This window comes from Sebastes fasciatus, chromosome 2, assembly GCF_043250625.1.
Source record: "Sebastes fasciatus isolate fSebFas1 chromosome 2, fSebFas1.pri, whole genome shotgun sequence".
NCBI lineage: Eukaryota > Metazoa > Chordata > Actinopteri > Perciformes > Sebastidae > Sebastes > Sebastes fasciatus.
Window position 1 is genome coordinate 10,793,062 of NC_133796.1, and position 24,530 is coordinate 10,817,591.

The 24,530-nt window shown below is 42.8% G+C and overlaps 1 protein-coding gene across 2 annotated transcripts in view; it reads left to right on the top strand.

The window, feature by feature from the left end:
- LOC141783853 (insulin-like growth factor 1 receptor) overlaps positions 1 to 23,214 on the top strand; it is a 51,447-nt gene extending 28,233 nt beyond the window's left edge. Inside the window, exons 3-21 of one of the 2 annotated variants that reach the window (XM_074661444.1) lie at positions 8,159 to 8,462; positions 8,893 to 9,029; positions 10,031 to 10,175; positions 11,034 to 11,242; positions 11,478 to 11,604; positions 12,489 to 12,724; positions 13,390 to 13,557; positions 13,693 to 13,900; positions 14,975 to 15,279; positions 15,480 to 15,613; positions 16,068 to 16,227; positions 16,356 to 16,455; positions 17,344 to 17,414; positions 17,536 to 17,765; positions 17,857 to 17,964; positions 19,450 to 19,612; positions 20,217 to 20,346; positions 20,460 to 20,594; positions 21,507 to 23,214. In XM_074661444.1, coding sequence (XP_074517545.1) covers positions 8,159 to 8,462; positions 8,893 to 9,029; positions 10,031 to 10,175; positions 11,034 to 11,242; positions 11,478 to 11,604; positions 12,489 to 12,724; positions 13,390 to 13,557; positions 13,693 to 13,900; positions 14,975 to 15,279; positions 15,480 to 15,613; positions 16,068 to 16,227; positions 16,356 to 16,455; positions 17,344 to 17,414; positions 17,536 to 17,765; positions 17,857 to 17,964; positions 19,450 to 19,612; positions 20,217 to 20,346; positions 20,460 to 20,594; positions 21,507 to 22,017 — 3,581 coding nt within the window. In that variant the 3' untranslated portion in view covers positions 22,018 to 23,214. The remainder of the gene's footprint in view (positions 1 to 8,158; positions 8,463 to 8,892; positions 9,030 to 10,030; positions 10,176 to 11,033; positions 11,243 to 11,477; positions 11,605 to 12,488; positions 12,725 to 13,389; positions 13,558 to 13,692; positions 13,901 to 14,974; positions 15,280 to 15,479; positions 15,614 to 16,067; positions 16,228 to 16,355; positions 16,456 to 17,343; positions 17,415 to 17,535; positions 17,766 to 17,856; positions 17,965 to 19,449; positions 19,613 to 20,216; positions 20,347 to 20,459; positions 20,595 to 21,506) is intronic. The other variant, XM_074661454.1, reaches the window with a different exon arrangement.
- The last annotated feature ends 1,316 nt before the right edge of the window (positions 23,215 to 24,530 follow it).

A 24,530-nucleotide genomic window follows, 5' to 3' on the forward strand; every position in this document is an offset into this window, starting at 1 on the left:
TATCTGTAAAGCCCAAAAACACAAGTTTGAACTCTCTACTCTTAAGCGAGACGTTGTGATGTATTTAACGTCAAACTCCACTCATAATATTCAAGAGAAAGTGTGCATTCAATTTGTATTATTTCTGTTAAAATCATGGAGAAAAACTTGCAGGTCAGTGGATCTGTTTGACACGGCAAAGACTGCGGTTATTAATCAGATTGAAAAAATGCCAGATGTCGTTTGTCCTAACAACGTAACATGCGGGGTGGAATTTAAACTTCTGAAATATTACAGTAACTGATGGATTTCCAGTCGGGGCTGTTGGAATTGAAGCCGATACAGATCTCTATCTGTGTTTTTGAATCAACTCTGCTGTCATCAGTCTAGACATCTGCTTTTGCCTGTTATTGTTGTGCCGCGCTGCTGAGTAGTACACACTGCTAAAGCCTGGAGCGTCATCACAGCAACTGTGTGTCTGTGTGGGACATCCTGTTCCTATCACCCCGAGGATGGGGGCTGAAAACAAGGATTAACAGTTAGAAAGGCTTTTAATTCTTAGTTGATCAGCTGATCAAGCCAGGAGAGGGAGAGAGAGAGAGAGAAAAAACAGTCCACCTGTCACTTTCATTGTTTAACCAGCCAGCAAGATATTTTTTTATGACTCTGAAGTCCTATTTGATTCTAGCTGCTATAAGAAATGAGTTTAGAAGCAACATTTTTCCACCCTTTGGCTGGTTACTGGTGTGAGTTTCCCAGCCTACCTTCCTGCTGGGCTGGTATTTCTGTTTCCCTGAAAGCCCTGTATCGGCTTTTTGACCCACAGCTGCCAGAGTGCTGCGTAATGACAGAATGGAAAAGGTGAACTGTTTTTCTACGTGGACTCCCCCTTACTTACTGTAACTGTCTATAACCCAGACTGAAGCAAGGACACATGAAGTAATAACCTACAGTATGTAGACTGATGTGTTAATAAAATGATCAAAAATCCAATTTACAAAATAATAATAGAATGAAAATAGGAAGCACAACCTTTTCCAAATGCAAATGTTGTGCTAACAAAGACTACGTTTTGCCCTTATTCTGAAAAAGACAATATTCCTTCTAAGCTGTTTACATGGCTAATGTTTACATGCAGCTGTGCATACTCCGATTAGCACAGCCTCCCTCTTTCATTCCTAAAACCAACTTCTTGAAAAGGTCGCCGTTGTAATATTTACACATATTCAAAAACCTGTTGATATCCAAGTTTTTAATAATGTTTAAAATTTAAAATGTGTTTCTCCTTCCGACCAGAAATATGGGCTTTTCTTTTGGGCACACATCTCTACCACAGCCTTGCAAACTGTCGGCTAGTTGGTTGTGTACAACGCACAGAGCTGGCCGTAAACTGCGGTAAAACCCCAATTGAGACGCATATTCTGAATACGCTGTATACCTGTCCAAAGACCCTAAAATCCAGATAATAGCGGCATATCCCACATGTCAAAGTTCGGAAAATTGTCATATTCAGAATAATAGTGGGATATTAGTGTGCATGTAAACATAGTCAGTGGTAACCACCTGTGCCAGCCAGCAAAGACGTTCTCATCGAGCAGTACCTTTAGATTAGGCTATTAATTGATTTGTTGCTTCTGATGGACACTAATGGACATCATTTGTGTTATTTTACCAACCAACTTATTTTCTGAGATTAGGCAACACGCTGACATCCAATCGAGTCCAATAGAGAAACCTACATGAACACTTAGTTTCCTCAGTATAGATTAAAGTAGTGCATGCGGTAAGAGGGCCAGTGAGGATTCAATCCGACAATCACATAACATCTACATCCGCACTGGCTTTTCTTAATGTCAGGTCACCTTATGTTAACGAGCGACACTGAACCACACGCCAGGAGTCATAACTCAGTCAAAACTAAACACTCAGACATGATATACATATCTTTAGATTCAGTGTGATGTACACTTTCCATGGATGTCATTATAGCTTCGAAATTCTAGTAGTATAGTTATAGCATAGTAATGTATGTAGTTCCTTATAACTCCAAAACGTACCTGAGATTCATCAGTTTTTTTAAGTTTTCTTCAGTATCAAAGTAATCTAGCGATAGTTGTCTGAACATTCATTGGTACATTACGAACAGGAACAACTAATAGGTAATTCTGCATACTTTTAATGGTGTCAGTTTGCCAAAATGTAAACAAATATAGGCAAAAACAGGGCTCAAGATATAGCTAACTAACAGACTCCATGGCAACATTATACTGCCTGTTTACATCTTTCAAAGCATGATGGGAGCTGTAGTTCCAAAACTAGAGTCAATAATGTATATGTAGTATAAGACAAAGAATAAAAGGACTGTAAAAATGTTTGTTTTCACCATAAATACTCCTATCTATCTATCTATCTATCTATCTATCTATCTATCTATCTATCTATCTATCTATCTATCTATCATTTATAGTGAAAGTTATCATTAATGGATTTTGACAGTCCTATTATTCTTTGTCTTATACAGATACAAATATGAATTATGATTTTGTTTTAATGGTAGACTTTTTTGTTTACCATCACCATAGTTCTGTTTGTGTTAGCTTGTGTTGTCTGGCTCCCCCAGCTGGCAGCTCTACCAACTGTGTGCGTATATGTGTGTGTGTGTGTTGCTTTCAAAAAGACGTGATATGTTAAATGGTGTTTTTAGTTCCCTCCTCCTCCTCTACCATCTCCATCTCCATCTTTAAACCCCTTCCTCCTCCACTCCTCTTCTTCCACATCTCCAACCTTCATTCTTGTCCTCATCCATCCTTCACACTTCCTCCTTCTCATTCTCTCCTCCTCTGCCTCTACCCCTTCCTCCTACTCCTCCACATCCTCTCCTTGTGCTGCAGCTCTGCATCAACCTGTCTCTGAAAGTGCAGTAAAGAGGGTAAAAGCTGGGACCCATTATGTTGCACATGTCCAGTGGAATGCTGATGTAAACTGTATGTTGTTCATCCGCCCTATACTGATCAGCGTTGTGTTTAGGAGGCCACAGACTAACCGCTCCAGCCCGAGCCAAAACTTCAGGCACAGATTACCTCCTTCCTCTCCGTCAGCTTCCTCTGTCTACAGGCCCGAGGCTGTACATTATCACGTTGCAAAATTACACCTTTCCAACACAGCTCCCCCCCCCCATCATCCCATCGCAGAGGTCAGAGGGCGAGATGGAGTCGGGAGGTGGCGGGGGCTCGGATCAGAGAAAGAACATTCTGTGCCAGAGAAATGCAGCACTGGTTCCCTCCTGCTGAGCACAAACAGCCTGCTGAATGGTTGGTGGGACCACACAGTCGGATGGTTCTGATTGGCTTCTGTGTCGGTCAGGAGGCGGGCTGGAAGGTCATCTCATGGGCACTGCCCGATGATGAATGTTTATCATATCGGAAGCACAGTAGATTTCTCCAACGTCCTGAATTCAGCTGTCACTCAAAAGGAAGTGGAATTTTTGCAGTTCATATTGCGATGAGATTTCCTGAGCAGGTGTGCTGCATTGGTTTCACAGATCAAGGCATTCTGTATCTGGTTATTATCAGTATCATATATTTGGTCAGAAAAGTGTGGACCGACTGGCTGTGCAGCATGCACAATCTCAGTAATTCAGTGATGATACAATACAATATAACGAATGTATTACTGGCAGCTTTTGTGGGGTTGTAGCTCAAAATATCTACTTTTTCCTCTGTATTTCTGTCTTGGTGGCTTCTAAAACATAATTATTTATAAAATATAATTTAATTTAATTTAATTTAAATTGTATAAATTTCAAACAATCACCTCTATGAACGCAAAAGTAAATGTGCATCATTCTATGCATGGAAATGCTGGTAATTTCACCTGAAACTGAGAATTGTTGTGTTTTCGTTAGCTAAGAATGAGCCCTTCATATCTACATAGGGAGCAGGTCCTCTTCACGGAGTCCACCATGTTGCTCCACCACGTTTCTACAGTAGCCTAGAACAGACAAACCAAACACTGGCTCTAGAGAGAGCCGTTCACGTTTTTATGTTATCTGAAGGCCACCGTAGTTCTCCGACACACTTGTGAAACTGAGGTAACGTAAGCTGCAGAGTGTAAAACCGTGGTACCGCCAGCCGCCGTCTGACTTCCGTCGCTCCTAAAGTAGTGTTATTATGGTATGGATGGCCTCTGAGCGAGGCGAACGGCGTTACCACGGTTTTGCACTCTGTGGCGTGAGTGGAGGGATGCTCAGTTGGTTGCAATCTGCAACCACACCACTAGATGCCGCCAAATCCTCAACACTGTATCTTTAAGCAAATATTATCTTCCCTCACACTTTTTAGTGTGCAGGGGTTGATCGTAAATCGTTTGAATAAAGCGTTAACCTCTTGGTTGCAAACTGAAGGCGCCTGTTCGTGTTGACGGACAAAATTCAGCTGTGCGTTTTATGGCAGCCATTTTTCTTAAAAGCACACTTCCTTAAGCTTTGAGCTCCAAGTTGGAGAGGTAAAAGATCAAGCAGATGGTTGGAACCTCTCTGTTGTGTTTCAGGCCCCGGGAATGACTTCCTATTCCAATTTGACATCTGTTTTTCGGAGGCTTTTTTTTTTTCTCAAAGAGCCTTACAGTCAGCATTCAGCTCTTTCAGCATCAGTTTACCCATTTCGAGCGCACAGTAATGAAACCAAGTTGCAGATATCCTCCTGACTAAGACATTGATCCTGGAGTCATGACGGATGCATCAGTGAAATGTAAATAAGAGGAGTAGCAGTAGGCCTCTCCTCCAGCCGGGTGTCTCTGAGTTTGTTTGACAGAGGCAACATGTTGAGACGCGCTTCAGTGTTTTATCACTCGGCATCCTATAAACAACACATCATTTCCCATAACTTTGTTTGGTCTCTGTTTAAACACAACCCCTGCTAACCTAAGAGGATGACATAATTACCATTGTATGTTCATGTAGTTGTTTCTAGTTCAGATTTTCCCCTCCTTTTGTTTAGGACACACACACACAAATAATGTCAAGCAGTGATTCAAAGTGTTTCCATAGCAATTAGTGTTTGTTTCTGTGGAAGACAGTCGAGGTGCTCTGAAGGTCTCGAACATTTTTCCAACCAGTGAAGTCAGTGAACTGGTGAGCTGCTGTCAGTAAAGCCGGGTTAAAAGACACTTAACTTAATGGTGATGACGAAGGTGTGCATCAACCAAGGTTATAGTTTTTGAATTTTCAGTTAGTTTTTGTTTTTATTTTAGTTTTGACTTTTAAATTTCATTTTAGTTCGTTTTCAGAGAGCGTTTGCTAGCTTTAGTTACATTTTTTTCAGAAAGGTTTAGTTTTAGTTTTTATTAGGGCTGTCTGTCAATCCAATCCATTTTATCGCGATTAATTGAAAATTAATCACACATTTGTTATCTGTTAAAAATGTACCTTAAAGAGAGATTTGTCAAGTATTTAATACTCTTATCAACATGGGAGTGGACAAATATGCTGCTTTATGCAAATGTATGTATATATTTATTATTGGAAATCAATTAACAACACAAAACAATGACAAATATTGTCCAGAAACCCTCACAGGTACTGCATTTAGCATAAAAGATATGCTCAAATCATAACATGGCAAACTGCAGCCCAACAGGCAACAACAGCTGTCAGTGTGTCAGTGTGCTGACTTGACTATGATTTGCCCCAAACTGCATGTGATTATCATAAAGTGGGCATGTCTGTTAAGGGGAGACTCGTGGGTACCCAGAGAACCCATTTTCATTCACATCTCTTGAGGTCAGAGGTCAAGGGACCCCTTTGAAAATGGCCATGCCGGTTTTTCCTCAGTGTTATTTATCCTCCTTACTGACAAGCTATTGTGACATGGTTGGTACCAATGGATTCATTTGGTACCAGTATCTTCACTCTAGCTTTAAAACTGAGTCCACTACAACCTCACAACCCCTTTCAGTTTTAGTTTACTATAATAACCCTGGTGTCAGCTTGGTGAGATGAGCTGCTGCAGTGTTCGGTTGCTCTCTAGCTCCATCATGCTTGATTTAAATCTCCCTGCTGTAGAGACAAAGGCCACGGCGAGGTGTGGCTCCTTTCTTTACAGTACGTCGGTCAGTCCTGTGTTTTCCTTCTGGAGCTTCTCAATCAGTTGTTCCCTGTCATCAGTTACAATATCCTCTTATTTAGAGGGACACCACAGCAACTGGAGGAGTTATTTGTAGCGGTGCTCGGTGGAAAACCCGGAGTAGAGAGGCCTTTTGTCACCGTGGATCTGGGATGATCTACTGGGCTCAACACCAGCCCACCCAGCAAACAACAAAATGATCTCATAAACAACCCGTCAGAGATTTTATCTCTGCTTTTTGTTTGTTGTATTGACACTTTTTAGACAGAAGAAACATACAAAGTTGTTGGTTGATTTGAAGCAGCCTGCACGCCTTAGTCATGGGTGCCTGTTTTTAGTCTTTTACAAGCTGGGTTCAGAGAGATGATGTGTGTTAGTGTGTTGTGTTGTCAGGCACTCCGCTAAATGCAAATCATTTGTTCAGGACTGTAGCCAACAGCGCCAGAGGCTAATTCAGGCTGACTGGTTTATCTGTTACATGCTGACGTTTCCTAAAGTTGGGGAAATGCCCCTTTACTGTGGGGGAACATTGTGTTTGTTTGGTTGCTGGATTTGGATTAGGAGTCACAAGAACAGGGAGGTTCAGTATTGATAGTGATACGTTGAGCTGATGTGCAAAATCAGGTTGTGGCCAATCAGGGCCTTCCTCAATGCCTGATCCAGTTCAGATTTCTTTGTATTGTGACCCACCATTCTCTAAGTACACCTGCTATATAAAACACCACAATGCCCTCGTTATCACACTAGAACTGTATCCTGATGCGTAATGGTGACATTTGACATTTTGCAGTAGAGCTGGGCCAAAATCTTCTATCACGATATAGGTCATTTCATATCTCGGTAACGATATATATCCCAATATAGCATGTTTTCTGGTAATTCAATGAATAAATTATATGTAATAACCACATGGTAAAGCCTATTTTTGTATACTCCTGTGTGAATTAAGTACTTGACAATGAAAATATAGAGTATTTTCTCATTTTAAGAACTTGAGTGCAAAATAACCACGACAGTTTTAAGTAAAGTTATTGAGAAAACAGAAATACATATCGGCCTATCCTATATTGCAAAAGAAACAATATATACGACAGACATCTTTATATAATTATGACGATATATATCGTCATGTTGCCAAGCCATATTTTTCAGGTGTACCACAAAATTGTGATGGTGGATAAGAGGTGTCCCGTCTAATCTCCTCAAAAAAAAAGTGTATCTATCTCCCAAAATGTCGATCTCATTTCATATCTCGTTAACGATATATATCACAATATAGCATGTTTTCTGGTAAATCAATAAATAAATGGTCTATATAAAATAACTGCATGGTAGAGCCTGTTTTTGTATACTCCTGTGTGAATTAAATTAGAGCTGCAACGATTAATAGATAAGTTGTCAACTGTTAAATTGATCGCCAACTATTTTGATAATTGATTAATCGGTTTGATTATTTTTTTTAAGGAAAAAAAAAACTTCTCTGATTCCAGCTTCTTAAATATGAATATTTTTCTTTTCTTTTTTTACTCCTCTGTGACAGTAAACTGAATATCTTTGAGTTGTAGACAAAACAAGACATTTGAGGACATCGTCTTGGGCTTTGGGAAACTCTGATCAACATCTTTTACCATTTTCTGACATTTTATAGACCAAACAGCTAATTGATCAACCAATTAAAATAACTGACAGATTAATCGATAATGAAAAAAATAATAGTTAGTTACAGCCCTAAATTAAATACTTGACAAATGAAAAGTACTGAGTATTTTCTCATTTTAAGAACTTGAGTGCAAAATGACAATTTTAAGTGAAATTATAAAGAAAAAATAAATAAATATAGGCCTTAATCACGATAGAAACAATATGTCGAAAAAAATAGACATTTTTATATTGTTTTGACGATATATAACGTCACATTGGCCAGCCCTAGTGAGTAATATGATATAGTATTTGATGTCTGCCCTAATGTGAAAAAAGTCAAACATTTCATTCATCTGCATAGGTGTAATACAACTCTCTATCTCTCTCTCTCCCCCTCTCTCTCTCTCCCTCACCAGAGTGCCCAGAGAAGTGCACACGGCGAGCGTGCACATCGGACGGCGAGTGCTGCCACCCTCAGTGTCTGGGCAGCTGCACGCTCCCCGGTAACGACACAACGTGTGCGGCGTGTGCACACTACTACCACCAAGGACGCTGCGTGGCCGACTGCCCTCCCGGCACCTACAAGTTCGAGGGCTGGCGGTGCATCAGCGCCGAGCTTTGCTCCAAAGTCCACCTCCCCGACTTCAACAGCTTCATCATCCACGGCGGAGAGTGCATGTCTGAATGCCCACACGGGTTCATGCAGACCGCGCCCAACAGGTGAGCCGCGATCCACACTGACGGCTGGAACAGAGCCACTGGGTGGAGGTACTCTTTTATTGTTGGCCTGACATCGGTACCATCTCCACACCCTGATATTAGTTTCAATTCTTAAATTTCATCAGGGCAAAAAAGTGAATATAATACAACCGCTACAATGAAGGGCGGTTAGTGCGGAGACAACCATCCATCCTCGACCGCATTATAAACCTGGAGTTGTTTGGTAATATTATGAAGGTTTCTAGTTAAATCTCTGAATCTCCGAGACATCATTCTGCTGGTACCGTCAAATTGGCGTAAAATTTTTCAGGGATGTGAAATAAAAAAGCTGAAAGGTCAGGCTAGAGCTACAAGAGTTTAGAGAATGAATGTGCGTCAGTAAAATGACACCGTCTCCTGTCCCTCTCTATCTCTCCCTGTCTGTCTCCAGCATGTTCTGTACAGCCTGTGATGGTCTGTGCGATAAAGTGTGTGAGGAGAAGGTCATCGACTCCATGGATGCTGCTCAGTCTCTCAAAGGCTGCACCGTTATCAAAGGCAACCTGCATATCAACATCCGCAGAGGCCGTAAGTACTGCGGTGTACCACAGCAACGCTGCAGTTAATACTTAATTATTATTGAATTATATTGTATTATATATACATTAAAATTGGTGTTTTTTAAGGTTTTTATATAATTCTGTAGATTCCCAGTTCCTTATGTATTGAAATTCGAACATTGCACCTCCCGTGTTCTGCAAGGTAAAATTACTGTTTTTGTGAATGGAGTCTGGTCTGCTGGCTTTGAAGACAGCAATATAACGGATTCAGTTCCCCGTTGGAAAAAAAGCTCTCTGATGGCAAGGTAGAGCCGTGAAGTAATTCTAAATATAACATAAAATCTGTTTTTCTGCTGCCCCCGTCCACAGCCACTTTACCTCGCCGTCAGACAGCCCTTTCTGATGGAGAACTGATATCACGGTCTTCAAAGCCACCAGACTCCATTCACAAAAACAGTAATTTTACCTCGCAGAACGCGGGAGTATATATACAACCCCACTTCAAAAAAATCTGAACTAACCCTTTCAGTTATTTCCAAATTGCTAACAGCTAACTTTGACTTAGCTAGTGCTAGAGTTCACATTATTGATTAGCTTCAATTAGCTTGCTTTGGTAAGAGTAGAGTTTCCATTTGAAAAAAAAACAGAAGAGAACGCAGATAGACCCGCCCTATGAAGAGGTTTGTTAGTTACATATTGTTAAAACATGACCGATGACACCAGTAGCCCCATAAAGCATTGGTCACAGATTTTCTAGAAAAATAAATAAGAATCAAATTCAAACAGAAATATCAATTTATGTCACATTTTGTTAATTAATTAATGGCTACATTTATTTTTAATATTATTTTTGCTACATTTAATGACATATTTATTTATTTATTGAATCATGTATTTATTATTTTTTTATTTTTTTATTTTTTTATTTTTTTATTTTAACAGGTTCCATCCTCCATAAAATAGACTCATAAAACAGGTGGAAAACAATAGGTAATAACAGTAGTGTGTCTGTCTTTGTGTGTGTTTTAGACAACATGGTGGCAGAGCTGGAGAGTTTCACAGGTTTGATCCAGAGGGTGACCGGTAACGTGCGGATCAGACACTCCCACACTCTGAGCTCCCTGGCCTTCCTCCGCAACCTCAGATACATCGATGGAGAGAAGCTTCTGGACGAGTAAGACCACACACAAACAAACACACATTTGACTGCATGCACATACACACCCAAACTCCCCAAAACGGGTCACAGTTGAGTCGGATGTTGGTGTACAGCATGGAGTTCAGCTCTACTCTTGTGTTCTCTTGAAATATCTTTAATAGCCTCGGCTCCATAGTCAATAGACAAATATACAAACTAAATATTGACTTAGAGAAGTTTTGTTGCCACAATCTAATGTGAGGAAGACATTTGTCACATAGAGTTTGGGAGTTATTGTGCAGCGTTAGTGTTTTAATGTGGCTGGTCGAGGTCGTCACTGAGAGGTTCGCAGGATGGAGAGAAAAGAAAAAGGATGTTTTGACTGTGAGGTTGCAGACTGGGAAGTGTTTTTATGTGGGACAGATTACTTGTTTTGGGTTGGTGACTGTAATATCTTCACTGAAATAAACAAATGGAAAAGTTAATGTACTGACTGGAGCTAACGGCAGATGTCCCCCTTTTTTTTTTTTTATAAGACCTTGAATGCAGCACTAGTCCAAGGGAAAGTTCTCTCAGGGTCATGGAGAGGCCTTCACTCCCCCCCTCCGTCTGTTTCTCCTTGAGTTCACAGGAATCTTACTGTCCCAAGGCCCACATTACAGTCATTCCTGAATGTCTGAGTGTTACCCAATGACTCATAAAAACAGCACCTCCTCTCCTCTCAAACATAAAGAAGCAGGCATTGTCCTCGATGGGGAAAGTTGGCCTTGAGCTCGGCATGACTCACAATATACAGACAATAAACCAACACAGGAACATTATACAATGAAGGTAGAATGAAGAAACACATTGTTGACTATCATTCATTAATCCTCTCGTCTTTCTGCCCTCCAGGATGTACGCCTTCGTGGCAGTCGACAACCAGCAGCTCCAGTATCTGTGGGACTGGAAGCAGCACAACCTCACCATCAAGGCAGGGAAGCTGTTCTTCAGAGCCAACCCGAAGCTCTGCATGTCCGAGATCCGCAAGATGTGGGAGAAGACGGGCACCCGGGGCCGCTTCGACGAGAGCGACTTCCGGAATAACGGCGACAGAGCCAGCTGTAAGGGTCACATGAGCTTCAGTCTGCAAAACCACAAACATTTAAATTGCTACGTCCAGTACATGTTCAGGAGTCACTCTAGTTTACAGCAGTTTGCAAACGCCCCCTCTGAGACTGATGTTGTTCTGCATCACGTGTCAGTATTTACCGCACTACTCTATCAACAAGACTAATTGCTTCACATTTGAACAGATATTGAAGATTATAACTCACTCCCTCATTCCTGTTTATTTAGGTGAAAGTACAATCCTGACGTTTAAGTCAAACAGCACCAGCAGTACAAGGATCAAACTGACCTGGCAGCGCTACCGTCCCCCTGACTACAGAGACCTCATCAGCTTTATTGTCTACTACAAGGAGGCGTAAGTTTTTCTTGATTTAGATTTTTTCTCTTGAACTTGATTCTCTCATCTTATCAATCGACTTGTTTAAAGAGGATCTTACTCTTATTTTCAGGTTCATATTGTATTTTCTACTAGAACGTTTACATGATTAATGTTCAAAGAACGCTTTATTTTTCTCATATCAGCTGTGCTGCAGCACCTCTTTTCACCCTCCGTCTGAAACGCTCTGTTTAAGCTCATGCCGCACTTGCACAAAAATATATATCACACTAAAGGAAAGGGAAAAAGCTGAAAAGCATAAGCATAGTAATTCCTCTTTAAAGGCAAAAAATCTGGGATCTATTGGAGCCTCACTATAAGATTTATTAACAGAACTTTAAATACACTGAACAATAAATATATCTAACGGATTAATAGCAACGTTTCCATCCAAATTTAGAGCAAATTTCAAAGACATTTGCAGAAATTCAGCAAAAGAAAATGTGCATTCATTTGTATTTCAATCAACTACTGCAGGAATTGACTTTATAGAGATAAACAGTTGGTGTTGTGGCACAATGAGATGATGTAATTAAGAGTATCGTAAAAACTTTCGACTTCTGTTTGAATTTTTGGTGTTTCAACTGAGGGAAAAAAAACTAACTTTGTTTGAGGGCATGCCAAACTAGCTGCTAGGCAGGTAATATTCAAATGTGTTACTCGGTGACATCACCGTGTTACGGAATTACAGGATTACCGGACTTCAAGCACAGCATTTTAGGCAGTTCAGGAGCAGTATTTGGGCTTTGTTACTTTGCAGACCTTTCATATGCACAGAATAACTATATAACACACTAAAGGAAAGGGAAATAGCACAAAAGCATAAAAGGTCCTCTTTAATAAATTTTAACTTTTCCTTCCAGGCCGTTCCAGAACATCACGGAGTTCGAGGGGCAGGACGGCTGTGGCTCCAACAGCTGGAACATGGTGGATGTGGAGCTGAGGCCGGACAAGGACTCCGACCCGGGCGTCCTGCTGTCCAGCCTGAAGCCGTGGACGCAGTACGCTGTGTTTGTTAAGGCCATCACACTCATGGTGGAGGACAAACATTTGCCGAGTGCCAAGAGCAAGGTGGTCTACATCCGCACCAGCCCTTCAGGTATATAGAATTTCACAGGTCACCAAGGTTACAAGCAACCGATTGTATAAAATTGTCAAAGGTTGCAGGCTGCATTATCACAGAAAACTGATAATTAACGAAGCCTCAGCAGCAGTCAGCAATGAAAGGAGAGTGTCTTGAAGCGATTCATTTTCATTTAACATACAGTAAGTGACTAATATGTAGGTCAGAAGTCATTCCTTAATAGTGGTTGTTGCTGCAAGATTGAAAAGTCATTAATGCTTTGATATTAAGTTTCTCATCTCACCACAACACACTTACTGACAGCTAAATGTTCTGTCCACATTGATGCTTGTTTGTCAAGTAGACGTTGGATTGTTCCATGATGACAGTGTGCTAGCGTTTTCTGGATGTGAGCCAAGCATAGCGTAAGGAGATGGAGAGGAAGACTGTTTTAGTAAACACAGCTGCAACTCAAAGAGACGGAGGAAATCTGATTTGCAAAAACTGTGATATAATTACATGAAATGGAAGATTGCTTTTAAACAAATCCAGCTGCACTGTAAAGACGTAGGAGCGCCGTGATGTGTTGAGAATCACATCTGCACCGGGCAGACTGTATCATCACGGCGTGAAGGAGAAAAGCGAGGAGACCGGGTTTACTGCTCAGATCAGAATAATTCAGTTTTATGTGTCTCTTTCAGCGCCCTCCATGCCTCAGGATGTGCGAGCGTACTCTAACTCATCCACGCAGCTGGTGGTGCGTTGGTCGCCCCCTATCTCACCGAATGGAAACCAAACTTACTACCTGGTCAGATGGCAGCAACAAGCCGAAGACCGAGAGCTGTATCAGCACAATTACTGCTCTAAAGGTACACACACACACACACACACACACACACACACACACACACACACACACACACACTACTTATACACTTTATTGCTAGTTGTTGCGTTACAGAGTACACCTGTCCATCAAACACATCTCCTGCTTCCTCCTCCAGAGCTGAAGATCCCCATAAGGATCGCTGCCATAGGTGTGGGAGACCAGGAAGAGGACACCAAGCCCACTAAGCCAGATCAAGACGGGCCAGACAAAGGCCCCTGTTGCCCCTGCCCAAAATCAGTCGAGGACCTGGAGGCGGAAGCTGCCGACGCCTCCTACAGAAAAGTCTTTGAAAACTTCCTGCACAACTCCATCTTTACACCGAGGTGGGCGGCTCGTTAGCATCACCTAATTTAATGGTGCTCAAAGTGCATTGACAGAGGAATGACAGGTTGGGCGTGTGACCGGGGGGAAATGTGATGCGGAATTAATGTTTTGACGTCGTCAAAGTAACGTCAGTAAACAAATCCTCTATAGCAGTGGCTCCCGACCTGTTTTCCCTGAAGCCCCTTCTTCTTGTGTTTAACAAAAGCTGACCCCCCCAACCCCCCACCCCACACATATTATGACATCATCATATAGAAAATATTTCTTCCTCCAAAGGCGGGAATGACTGAAAAAGTTTGAGAGCCACTGGCCTAATTATACAGCACTGATGTGGATTAATATCTTCATATTTAACCCCTTTTTTTTCTAAACCAAAATGATGATGATATTATTTTTTGCTGCTTTTAATGTGCAATTTGTTCTATTATATCTGACAGTAATTTCCCCGGTAACTTCAGTAACTGTCTTCAGTTCAAACACTTACCAACTTCTGTACACATGAAGAGCTCTTTTTCCCTCTTTTCTAAATGATGTTTTGGCTTCTGTTTGATTTAGAGAAGTCCGCCTGCTGCCTTTCACTTTAGACATTTGCATCACATTATCTCTCTTTGTCTCCAAACTCATACACATATGCAGAGCTTGGTCCAGTTGATGTCAATTAGTTCTCAGTATGTTTTGCAGACACAGAAGAAAGGGATGGAGGCATTTACTTCTAAAGATAAACAACAGGTGTCTGATGCTGACAGTGTGTGAACCAACATGCATGTCACCTTGTAAATTGGACTGTATCTTGGAACTCTGCTCATGTGACTGTTTACACACAGTACAGACACTTTCCCACATTTGGTGGAACTGTCTGATTGAAACAGTCAGAGAGGGAAAACATTTTCTTTCTGCTGTCCTTCTTAGCATTTGGGGATGGAAAAAGAACTCCTAACAACTGCTAGTATTGTGCTTGTTCCTCATCTTACAATCATCCTCCATCTTCTCTCTCCCAACTTTCTCCTCCATCCAGCCCTCCCTCCTACCCCTGTTGCATCGCCACTCAACCATGCTCTTCCTCTCCCCTCCAGGCCACCAGATCGTCGCCGCAGAGATCTCTTTGGCATAGCCAACGCCACTCACCCCCGCCGCAACCGGCAGCACGCCAACAGCAGCACCGTCCCTCCTCTCCAAGCCGCTAGTAACAGCAGCGCCGCGGACCTTGAGCCGGCCGACAGAGAGTTCGAGTTCGTGGAGCAAGCGGTGACGGAGCGCGAGCTGCAGATCTCTGGCCTGCAGCCGTTCACGGTTTACCGCATCGACATTCACGCCTGCAATCGACAGGTCCAACGCTGCAGCGCCGCAGAGTTTGTCTTCTCCAGGACCAAGCCTGCAGGTTAGAGGAGGAATGATCTGTTTGCAACATGCTAATTAGCATGTTTGACCAGCACTTTAAAGCCTTCCAACTATATTTTTCTGCCGAGACACTAAAGGTAGCTGGTGAATGTTAGGATTTACTAGCAGCTGAAGGCAAGGCTGGTGCGTCTGACCTCTCTGTTCACCATGGTAACCTTTTTTCTCCCTGCGGTTCTCCAGAAAAGGCCGACGACGTACCCGGCCCGGTGACCTGGGAGGGCCACGAGGACTGGGTGTTTCTGCGCTGGCCAGAGCCTCCTCACGCCAACGGACTCATCCTCATGTATGAGATCAAGTTTAAACTGGCTGCTGAGGTAAGACAACATGTGCACATCTACCTGCCACCGCACTGAGGAGCTGCTGTTTTTGAAGAAAAAGGGATTAAAAAGTATTGTTTATTCAGAGTTTATTTATTACCGCTGTCCACATCTGAGCAACATCTGGTTGACCCCTCTGTCTGACCAGTCATCTAGTTGGAGGAAAATCAATATCCCCTTTATGTATACTACACACTACTTTTGCTTCATTGACTAAATTAGTTTGTTGCCCCCTTTTTTGTAGGTTTCAAGAATCTAAATTGATAGATTGATTATTAATCGTGATGGAGGATGAGTAGACTTTAACTGTTGTCCTTACTTTTTATTGCACAAATGGAAAAACAGAAGGTCTTACATTCTCTGTTGTTAAATTCCAGTCTATAATAAGCTTTCTTTTTGTCTGTGTCTGTGTCTGTGTCTGTGTCTGTGTGTGTGTGTGTGTGTGTGTCAGACCGAGAAGCACGAATGCGTCTCTGGTCTGATGTATCAGGCCCAGCGTGGCGTTCGGCTGTCCAACCTCAGTCCAGGAAACTACTCGGTCAGCGTGAGAGCCACGTCACTGGCCGGCAACGGCTCCTGGACGCACGCTCTGGATCTCTACGTGGCTGAACGTAAGACACACACACCGTCACTGTCACTGTCACTGCATCACTCCTTTGTATCGGTGCATCTGTTTTTGAAAACAGCACATAAATGATGACTGTAATCATTAAAGTAATCAAAGTGTTTGACCCAACAGGATATGAAAACGTCCTCTACGCTATGATCTTTGTTCCGATCGTCATCATCCTCCTCGTCTGCCTTGTGATCTCAATGCTGGTGGTCCTCAGCAGGAAAAGGTGTGTGTGTGTGTGTTTCTGTGTGTTTCTGTGTACTGCAGAACTGCATAAAACCAATGGAAACAAAACATAAGATGCAGAATATCATGTATCATAACATAGAATAAGTCTACGTAACTTGAGTAACCCAGCCAAGCCAACAGATCAATAGACATATTAGGAACACACAAAGAAGACACCTGGTGGGGATGGCTGAATGTTTTCTTCTTTTTCGCCTCTAGAATAAATGTTTCAATCAGTTGCTAATGGTCGGTGTGGTCGCACTAGGATCCATATTCAATCATAAACCACTCAAACCAACACACAAACCAATTACCACCAATTATAGTCCATAAAACTAAGTGGCAAATAAAGCTAGAATTTGCACTGTGTTTGGCACCCTCCAATATTTGTGGTTGTACTTTGTAATATTGTTGTTTGCGTCAAAATGTTTACCTTGAACAAAACTTAAGTTGACAAAAAAAATCATGTATGTATTTCTATTTCTATCGAATCGCAATACTTAAAAATTTAAATACATATTGAATCGATACCAAAGTATCGCGATAGTATCAAATCGGGAGATGGGTGTATTGTCTCGGCCCTACTGCAAATGCAAGGGCTTTCATCAGTGGGCCATAGGCTCAGTTACCATTGTGTTACCTCATTTGGCGATAGATAGTGATTTAAGAGACATTCATTTAAATGAAAATCTTCGAGATTATTCCTTTAAACGCTGGGAGACAATGTTGTGATATAAAGAAATTCATTCATGCAAGAAATTAACGACAGCAATGCTGAAATAGTTCTTTCTCTGTTTATTTCTTTTAAATCTTCATGTGGGTGTGAGAAGGTCTGTGCAGGTGTATTTGCGCGTCAGTTAACACTTGTGTTTTCGTTCCGTGTCAGGAACAGTGACCGGCTTGGAAATGGAGTCCTGTACGCCTCAGTCAACCCAGAGTACTTCAGCGCTGCAGAAAGTGAGTGACGTGTGAATGTGAGAAATGCAGTGCACAGCTTTTATTGTGGTTATCAGAATAACTGAAAACATCTGCCCTGGGTCTTTATTAACATGTGGGGTTTTTTTTCCTCCCTGTGCAGTGTATGTACCAGATGAGTGGGAGGTGGCACGAGAGAAGATCGCCTTGAGCCGCGAGCTCGGCCAGGGGTCCTTTGGCATGGTGTACGAGGGCCAAGCAAAGGGCGTGGTCAAAGATGAACCAGAGACACGTGTCGCCATTAAGACTGTCAACGAGTCGGCCAGCATGAGGGAGAGAATCGAGTTTCTCAATGAAGCCTCCGTCATGAAGGAGTTCAACTGTCACCACGTGGTACGTACGCAGATCAGCGGTTGGTTGTACAAGACTAGTCTGTCAGTCAATTCTTGTGTCATGGTAATGTGAGGCTCTGTGTTTGTTGCAGGTGCGTCTGCTGGGAGTGGTTTCTCAGGGCCAACCCACTCTGGTCATCATGGAGCTGATGACGCGAGGAGACCTCAAGAGTTACTTACGCTCCCTCCGACCTAAAGAGGTACCTACTGACTTATAACTTGGCTTCTTCCCACCAGGTCGCCATTCTTTCATAACTGAGTCGGCTTGATTTGATTGTCGATAATTTGACACAAGTCTGGATTTTTTCAGTTCTTCGAAGCCGTCTTGAAACTTACATCCAGCTGTTGTCTGAGCAACAAAATGTGTTACAGTGAGCTGGATCACGACCAATGAATCCAATTATTTCCAGACTTACTGCAGTGCCTGTTCAAAACCTGCTTGTTCAGAACAGACTGAAGGATTGGTCTGGGGTGTTGCTGCTTGCAGCTTTCTTGAGAACCGCTCATACAAACAACCTCACACTCGACACTGTGCTTCCTCGGGTCCTCAGCAATAAACCTGCCATGACAAAGTTGCGTCACACACCCAAATCGCAGCTGGAAAAAACAGTGAAATACACTCTGGTTCACTGGAAAAAACAGTAACACTTCCAGGTCGCAGTAACTCGCGGTCAGAAACTTCGGTGAAAAACACTTAGCGGAGGTCATTTCCAGATAGGCGTATTAGTCGCTTGTTTTGACATAACCACTGCAGTTATAAAGAAGAGCATGAATTAGATTAGCAGATTTATTTTGCTGGCGCTAAAGTTGTTAGTGTCATAAGTTAGTATCAAGTCTGACACCGGGGAAATACTTACTCATGGGGGGAAAAACACACCCGGCTTACTCCCGATCGCACCGGTGTAATACACTTTGGTTCAATTCTACATCCAGTTGGCTATCTGCTCATGTTGACTCTAGGGAAAGAAGAAAAATCCAATCAGGTCTAGAAGTTAACCCACAATTTTTTCACGTTTTTGCAAGTTTTCCCAATTTGTCTGTTACCTTCTAGACACGACCGAAAAGTCTGGTTGTAACGTTGGTGTCTGTCCGCTACAGACGGCATGTTTGTCTCAGTCTGCAGAGCCCTGAAGCCCCGCCCCCGCTGCTGCACAGAGCGCTGTGTGCTTGTTTATTTAAAGTTTATTAATATTGCACCAAATTCAACAAAGCACTCCACGGGGTCCCCAGCAACACACCCGCCAAATGGGAAGTTAATCAGATTAGCAGTTCTCAAGATATACGAAGGACATACCCACATACTGAGATTCCTGGCTTTATTGTTCGATAGAAATTTCCCCCTTTTCTTTGACGTATGAATCTTTTAGATGAGTGCATGTCGATTTTTGAGAAACCATTACGATCTGTAGTTGTGATTATCACAATTTGATTTATCATTTGAACACTTCCATTTTTGAATTGTACTTACACCATTAGTACAGACTTTGATTGCAACATTCAGTTATTTTTCAGTATTTAAGTACAGAGATTAAATCTGATTAAAAATGTACACAATATAACATTTATCAGTTATGTGTTATGTGCACAGTATATACTCTAAGGAAACTAATAACCTGCGGCTCAGCTACAGGACCTTGTTCTTCTTCTGAGAACTTACCCTCTCCCATCTGTCTGTCTGTCTCCAGCAACAGTGGTCGAGCCTGTCTCTCCCTCCTCTGAAGAAGATGCTTCAGATGGCCGGGCAGATCGCCGACGGCATGGCTTACCTCAACGCCAATAAGTTCGTCCACAGAGATCTGGCGGCCAGGAACTGCATGGTGGCAGAGGACTTCACCGTTAAGATAGGAGGTAAAGAACTGCAAACGGGGGGTCAGAGGTCACTGTCAGCTGTGGAGCAGAGGCGGGAGGGAGTTGGAAGCACGCTCATAAAGTGGAAATGTCGTAATTATCAAGTTACTGGACGGCCAAAGCACCAGGGTAGCTTTAGTTCCAGTAAAGGGAACCCTCTAGGGGCGGCTGCGTAGCTCTGTCAACATGTTTTCATCCTCAGATCCAGAGCTGACCTCTTCAGTGGAAATGTGATGCAAGTAAACATCTTGTTTCCAGAGAATAGGATCCAACCCATTTTGAGTGTGAAAAGGTCTAGGCCCGTCGTCAAGACCATTATGGTTACAATGGTGTGCCAGGAATTTAAAATGCCTGTAATACCAGTATAGAGTGATCTCTAAGGGATTATGGTTACTGTAGTAATATGTCTAGGCCTATAATCTCAGTAAAGAGCGCCCTCCTGTGGAATATGGACCAACATAACACAAGTACAGCAACCAGCTAGAACAGTTAGAACCATCTTTATCAAATGCTGTGTATTTTTATTTATAGATGTTAATACTTCACTTCCTCCCTGATATGTGTGTGTGTGTGTGTGTGTGTGTGTGTGTGTGTGTGTGTGTAGACTTTGGCATGACCAGAGACATCTATGAGACGGATTACTACCGCAAAGGTGGTAAGGGTTTGCTCCCCGTCCGCTGGATGTCACCTGAGTCTCTGAAGGACGGCGTCTTCACCACCAACTCTGACGTCTGGTAAGCAGGCGCAAACATACGTAGTGGCTTCATTTTCTGTTTACTCCCTCCAAAGAATACGATCGGAGTATGGTAGTGATAATGGAAGACTCACCCTCTCTCCCTTTGTGCAGGTCGTTCGGGGTCGTACTGTGGGAAATCGCCACACTGTCAGAACAGCCCTACCAAGGTCTGTCCAATGAGCAGGTGCTCCGCTTCGTCATGGAGGGAGGGCTGCTGGAGAAACCACAGAGCTGTCCTGACATGCTGTAAGACACCAACACTCGCACGTTTCTATCTACAAGCCGATGTCTTCTTGTCTGCCGTGTTTTCCTCTACTCTGCTAGTTAAACCATAAGTTTATTGACACAAGTGGTGAAGCAGTGCTGCTGCCCTTCAGCCTGCGGTCATTTTGATTTCCATTTCACGGTGCTGATTGCATTCACGACCCACTATGTGCTCTTGTGTTTGCCGTGATGTGTTTGTTCTTAATATGAAACAGCCATAGTATGAAGCCACCACATCAAAAGAGTTGTGAGTGTGGCAGATAAATTTGGCCACCAACCACGAAATATGGTGAAGTCATGAGGAGAACAAGTGTGAAGAACACAGAGTTTACTGTGAGAATAGTGACGATGCTTTCCAAAAGCAGACAGTGTCCATTGTAAGCAATTTATTCAGCTTTAAAGGAACAGTGTGTAACATTTAGGGGGATCTATTGGCAGCAATGGAATATAATATTAATAAGTATATTTTCTTTAGTGTATAACCATCTTAAAATAAGAACTGTGTTTTCGTTACCTTAGTAACTGAGTCGTTTATATCTACACAGCTACTGTGAAATGAAGGAGTTTCCGTCAGAGAAAGCGTTTGCTATGCGTGATGTAACATAAAGGTTACCATCTTGGTGTGCCCGGCTTGATGTAGAGCTCGCTGTGCCAGTTGCTGGACCGACCTGGTGAAAGCAGCATCAGCTCTGTGCTTCATAAACAAGAAGGGGGGGGGGGGGGTCACACACGGCCGTTTTAGCAACAGAAAGCAAACATTTGGCGAAAGTCAATATTGGCTTGTAGGTAGGAAGGCACAGTTCCTCTGGATAGAGTCATTACTACAGGACATGTTGTTGATGCAGACTGAGCTAACCAGTGTGTGTGTGTGTGTGTGTGTGTGTGTGTGTGTAGGTTCGAGCTGATGCGAATGTGTTGGCAGTACAACCCTAAGATGCGTCCAGCCTTCGTGGAGATCATCAGCAGCCTAAAGGACGAGCTGGAACCGTCTTTCAGAGAGGCCAGTTTCTTCTACAGCACCGATAACAAGCCGCCAGAAGCTCCGCCGGTCCAACTGGACAACGCGGACACCATGGAAGACGTCATTCCTCTGGAGCCCCCTTCTTCCACCACGCAGCCACAGCAAACCCCAGTCCCCCAACAGACCCCGCCCTCCCCGAGCTCAGAGGCTCCACCCGCCCCGTCGTTAGCCCCCAGCTCCCCCTCCTCTCCCTGTACGTCCACCGCCGCCATGGACAAGCAGCCCTCCGGCCAGCAGGCGGCCAACGGGCTGTCGGGGGCGGGCATCGCAGCGGGGTCTGGGGCGGCGCGGCCGTCTCTGGACGAACTGCCGCCGTACGCGCACATGAACGGGGGACGCAAAAACGAACGTGCCATGCCCCTCCCGCAGTCCTCCGCCTGCTGATTGGACGGAGACACCCACCAGACTGCAAACCCTGCCACCTGCTGCTCTGCAGAGCCTGATGTCTCAGTGGGTGGGATCGCTTTTAAAAAGAAAAATCGCATACAGCAAAACGGAGTCCACCAGCTGGGAGCGAGGAGCAAAGACTCAAAGTAAGGAAGGTGGAGAAAACTGTCACTAAGTCCATGTTCTGCTGTACCTCCACACACCTTTTTCATACTATTGTAGTTTTGGTTTCTACCAGCTGGCTGTCAGACGTGATACTGCCCTCGCTGCTGAGTGGGAACACCGACAAAAACACTAAAAGAAAGAACAAATTATTTGGGGGAGATCTCTCTTTCTCTCTTTATGGCTGAACTTATTTTATAAATTGTTGTTTGTTACTTTTTTTACATGTATTTTCAAAAGGGGAAAACAAAAATGTGTAGGCCTTTATAAAAATGACCAGCGTTTTGGTCTCTTTTGGGCGGGCATTATGGTGAAACCGTTACGCATATCTAATGAAGAAGCACTCCAGAGAGGTCAGTTTTCTCCGACGGTCGTTCAGTAGTCTTGTCGCTCTGCAGGCTGGGTGTCAGTGTAATGCCGGGTCAAACAGCCAATACGCTGAAACAAACAACCAGAGGGAGAAAAGGTCAAATCTGCCAAATTTGTTGCCAAAATTTTACTTTTTTGTCAAATTCTCTCTCTTGCCCCGTAAATCTCCAACATACCGGGTTGAAACAAAAGATCTGCTTCCACGTCATTCTTAAAATCTGTGATCAAAGGGGTATTATCTTCCCTTTACAGTCCTACACTACTCTATTGCTGATTGCTTATCTACAGTTATTGTAGCCTGCAATCAAATTGACGTCGTGGACCTCGGTTACATCAGTTTATCTGAAGTAGAGCCACATCCTCTCACAAAGTGCCGTTCCGTTACGGTTTAAATCCTAGACTGGGTATACAGATGGACGACGTTTGCCTCTTTGCTTCTCTACTCTTTGTGAGAACTACCTAAGATGACAGACAACAACTTTGGAAATAATGTATTTGACTTTTTAGTTTGGCCCATGTCCCATCCACTAACATGGACGAGGCGGGCTTTATGACCTATACTGCAGCCAGCCACCAGGGGGAGATGTTTCAGCTTCACTTTTGGAGGAGCTGTCATGTCGTTCATCTTTATACACACTCTGTGGTTTAAACGCCAAATCAAATCAAAAAAGAAGAAAAAAAAAAAGCAAGGACTGCGGAGGGAAGTGCGTAAAGAGAGGAAATCAAATATGAACACCAGATCTATAACGTCTCTACGAGTTCAGAGGCGTCCTCGCTGTTGTATACAAACAGGTATTTTTTTAGACTAGTCATTAGTCTCCCAACATTTCCAACATCTCTACGTGGGCAGAGCATTTATGTACGCACCAGTCGTTTGTGTCACTTTTCTAACTTTTCTACGGTTGGAGACATTCATCATGTACAGAAAGAAGCTGCTATTCCTTATTTCTCTTGTGGTTGTAATATAGTTGATATCTATATATAAATATATATATAAAAAGAGAAAAAAAACTCCTTCAGGTTGGATCTACGAACGTTTTCCACTACAGACCTTTTTTTTTTCTTTTCTTTTTTTTAAAATGCTTGTAATCGTGTAAAGTGTATCTGAGCTGGTTTCGTTTCTGTGTTTGCGTAACGGTACGACAGTTTGCCTTGTGTTCTGAAACACCGGTGACTTCTCCCTCCCATCTGACTACAGGACAGTGACGGTACCAATGAGCGACGTTCTCGTGTTCTCTCGGGACGCCTCGGCCTCCGTCCTCTATGGTCTGTATACTCAGAGGTCAGAGGTCAGGCATCACTGCTGAGTCCCAACTAAATCTCAGGTCAAAGAGAAAAGTTAAATCCTTTTCTACTTTCCTTTTTCTTCTTCTTTTTTTTTTTTGTGCTGTCATACCCAGAGACATCCAGCCTGGTGTGTATGTGTGTTAACCTCTGTCTGATTCTATGTCCCTCTGACTTCATTTTCTTTGATCAAATGGACACGAGCCGTGTTTCTGAAACCAGAAGGGGGGTTTTCCAGTTTCGGATGGGTCCTCGCACTTCTCATATGGAGCCCCAATACTGACAAAATCTAGTAAAAGGTAACATGGTAACACTTCATTTTACAGGTCTGCAAATATCATGGTAATTAGGTGATAATTAGCAATTAACCTATTTGAAATTTCTTTGGATTTACTGCCAAATTACCCCAATATTTACCTCCGCATATAATCGTTAAAATAGGGCCTTTAGGCTTGAGAAGCGGCTGCTCTTCATCGGAGGTGGAAAACCAAAATTGTGTGACTTATTGTCTACACAAATGTAACCTGGTAACTAATGTAATGATTCAGGGAGTTTTATAAGAAATTTCAAAGAAGCTATTTGCTAATTATCTATTTACCAGCAGACATAGAAATAAAACATATCAATTAACTTTGTATTCTTTTCCTGGAAATGTATTAAATAAATTACTGGAATATAATTATTAAATCATGTTT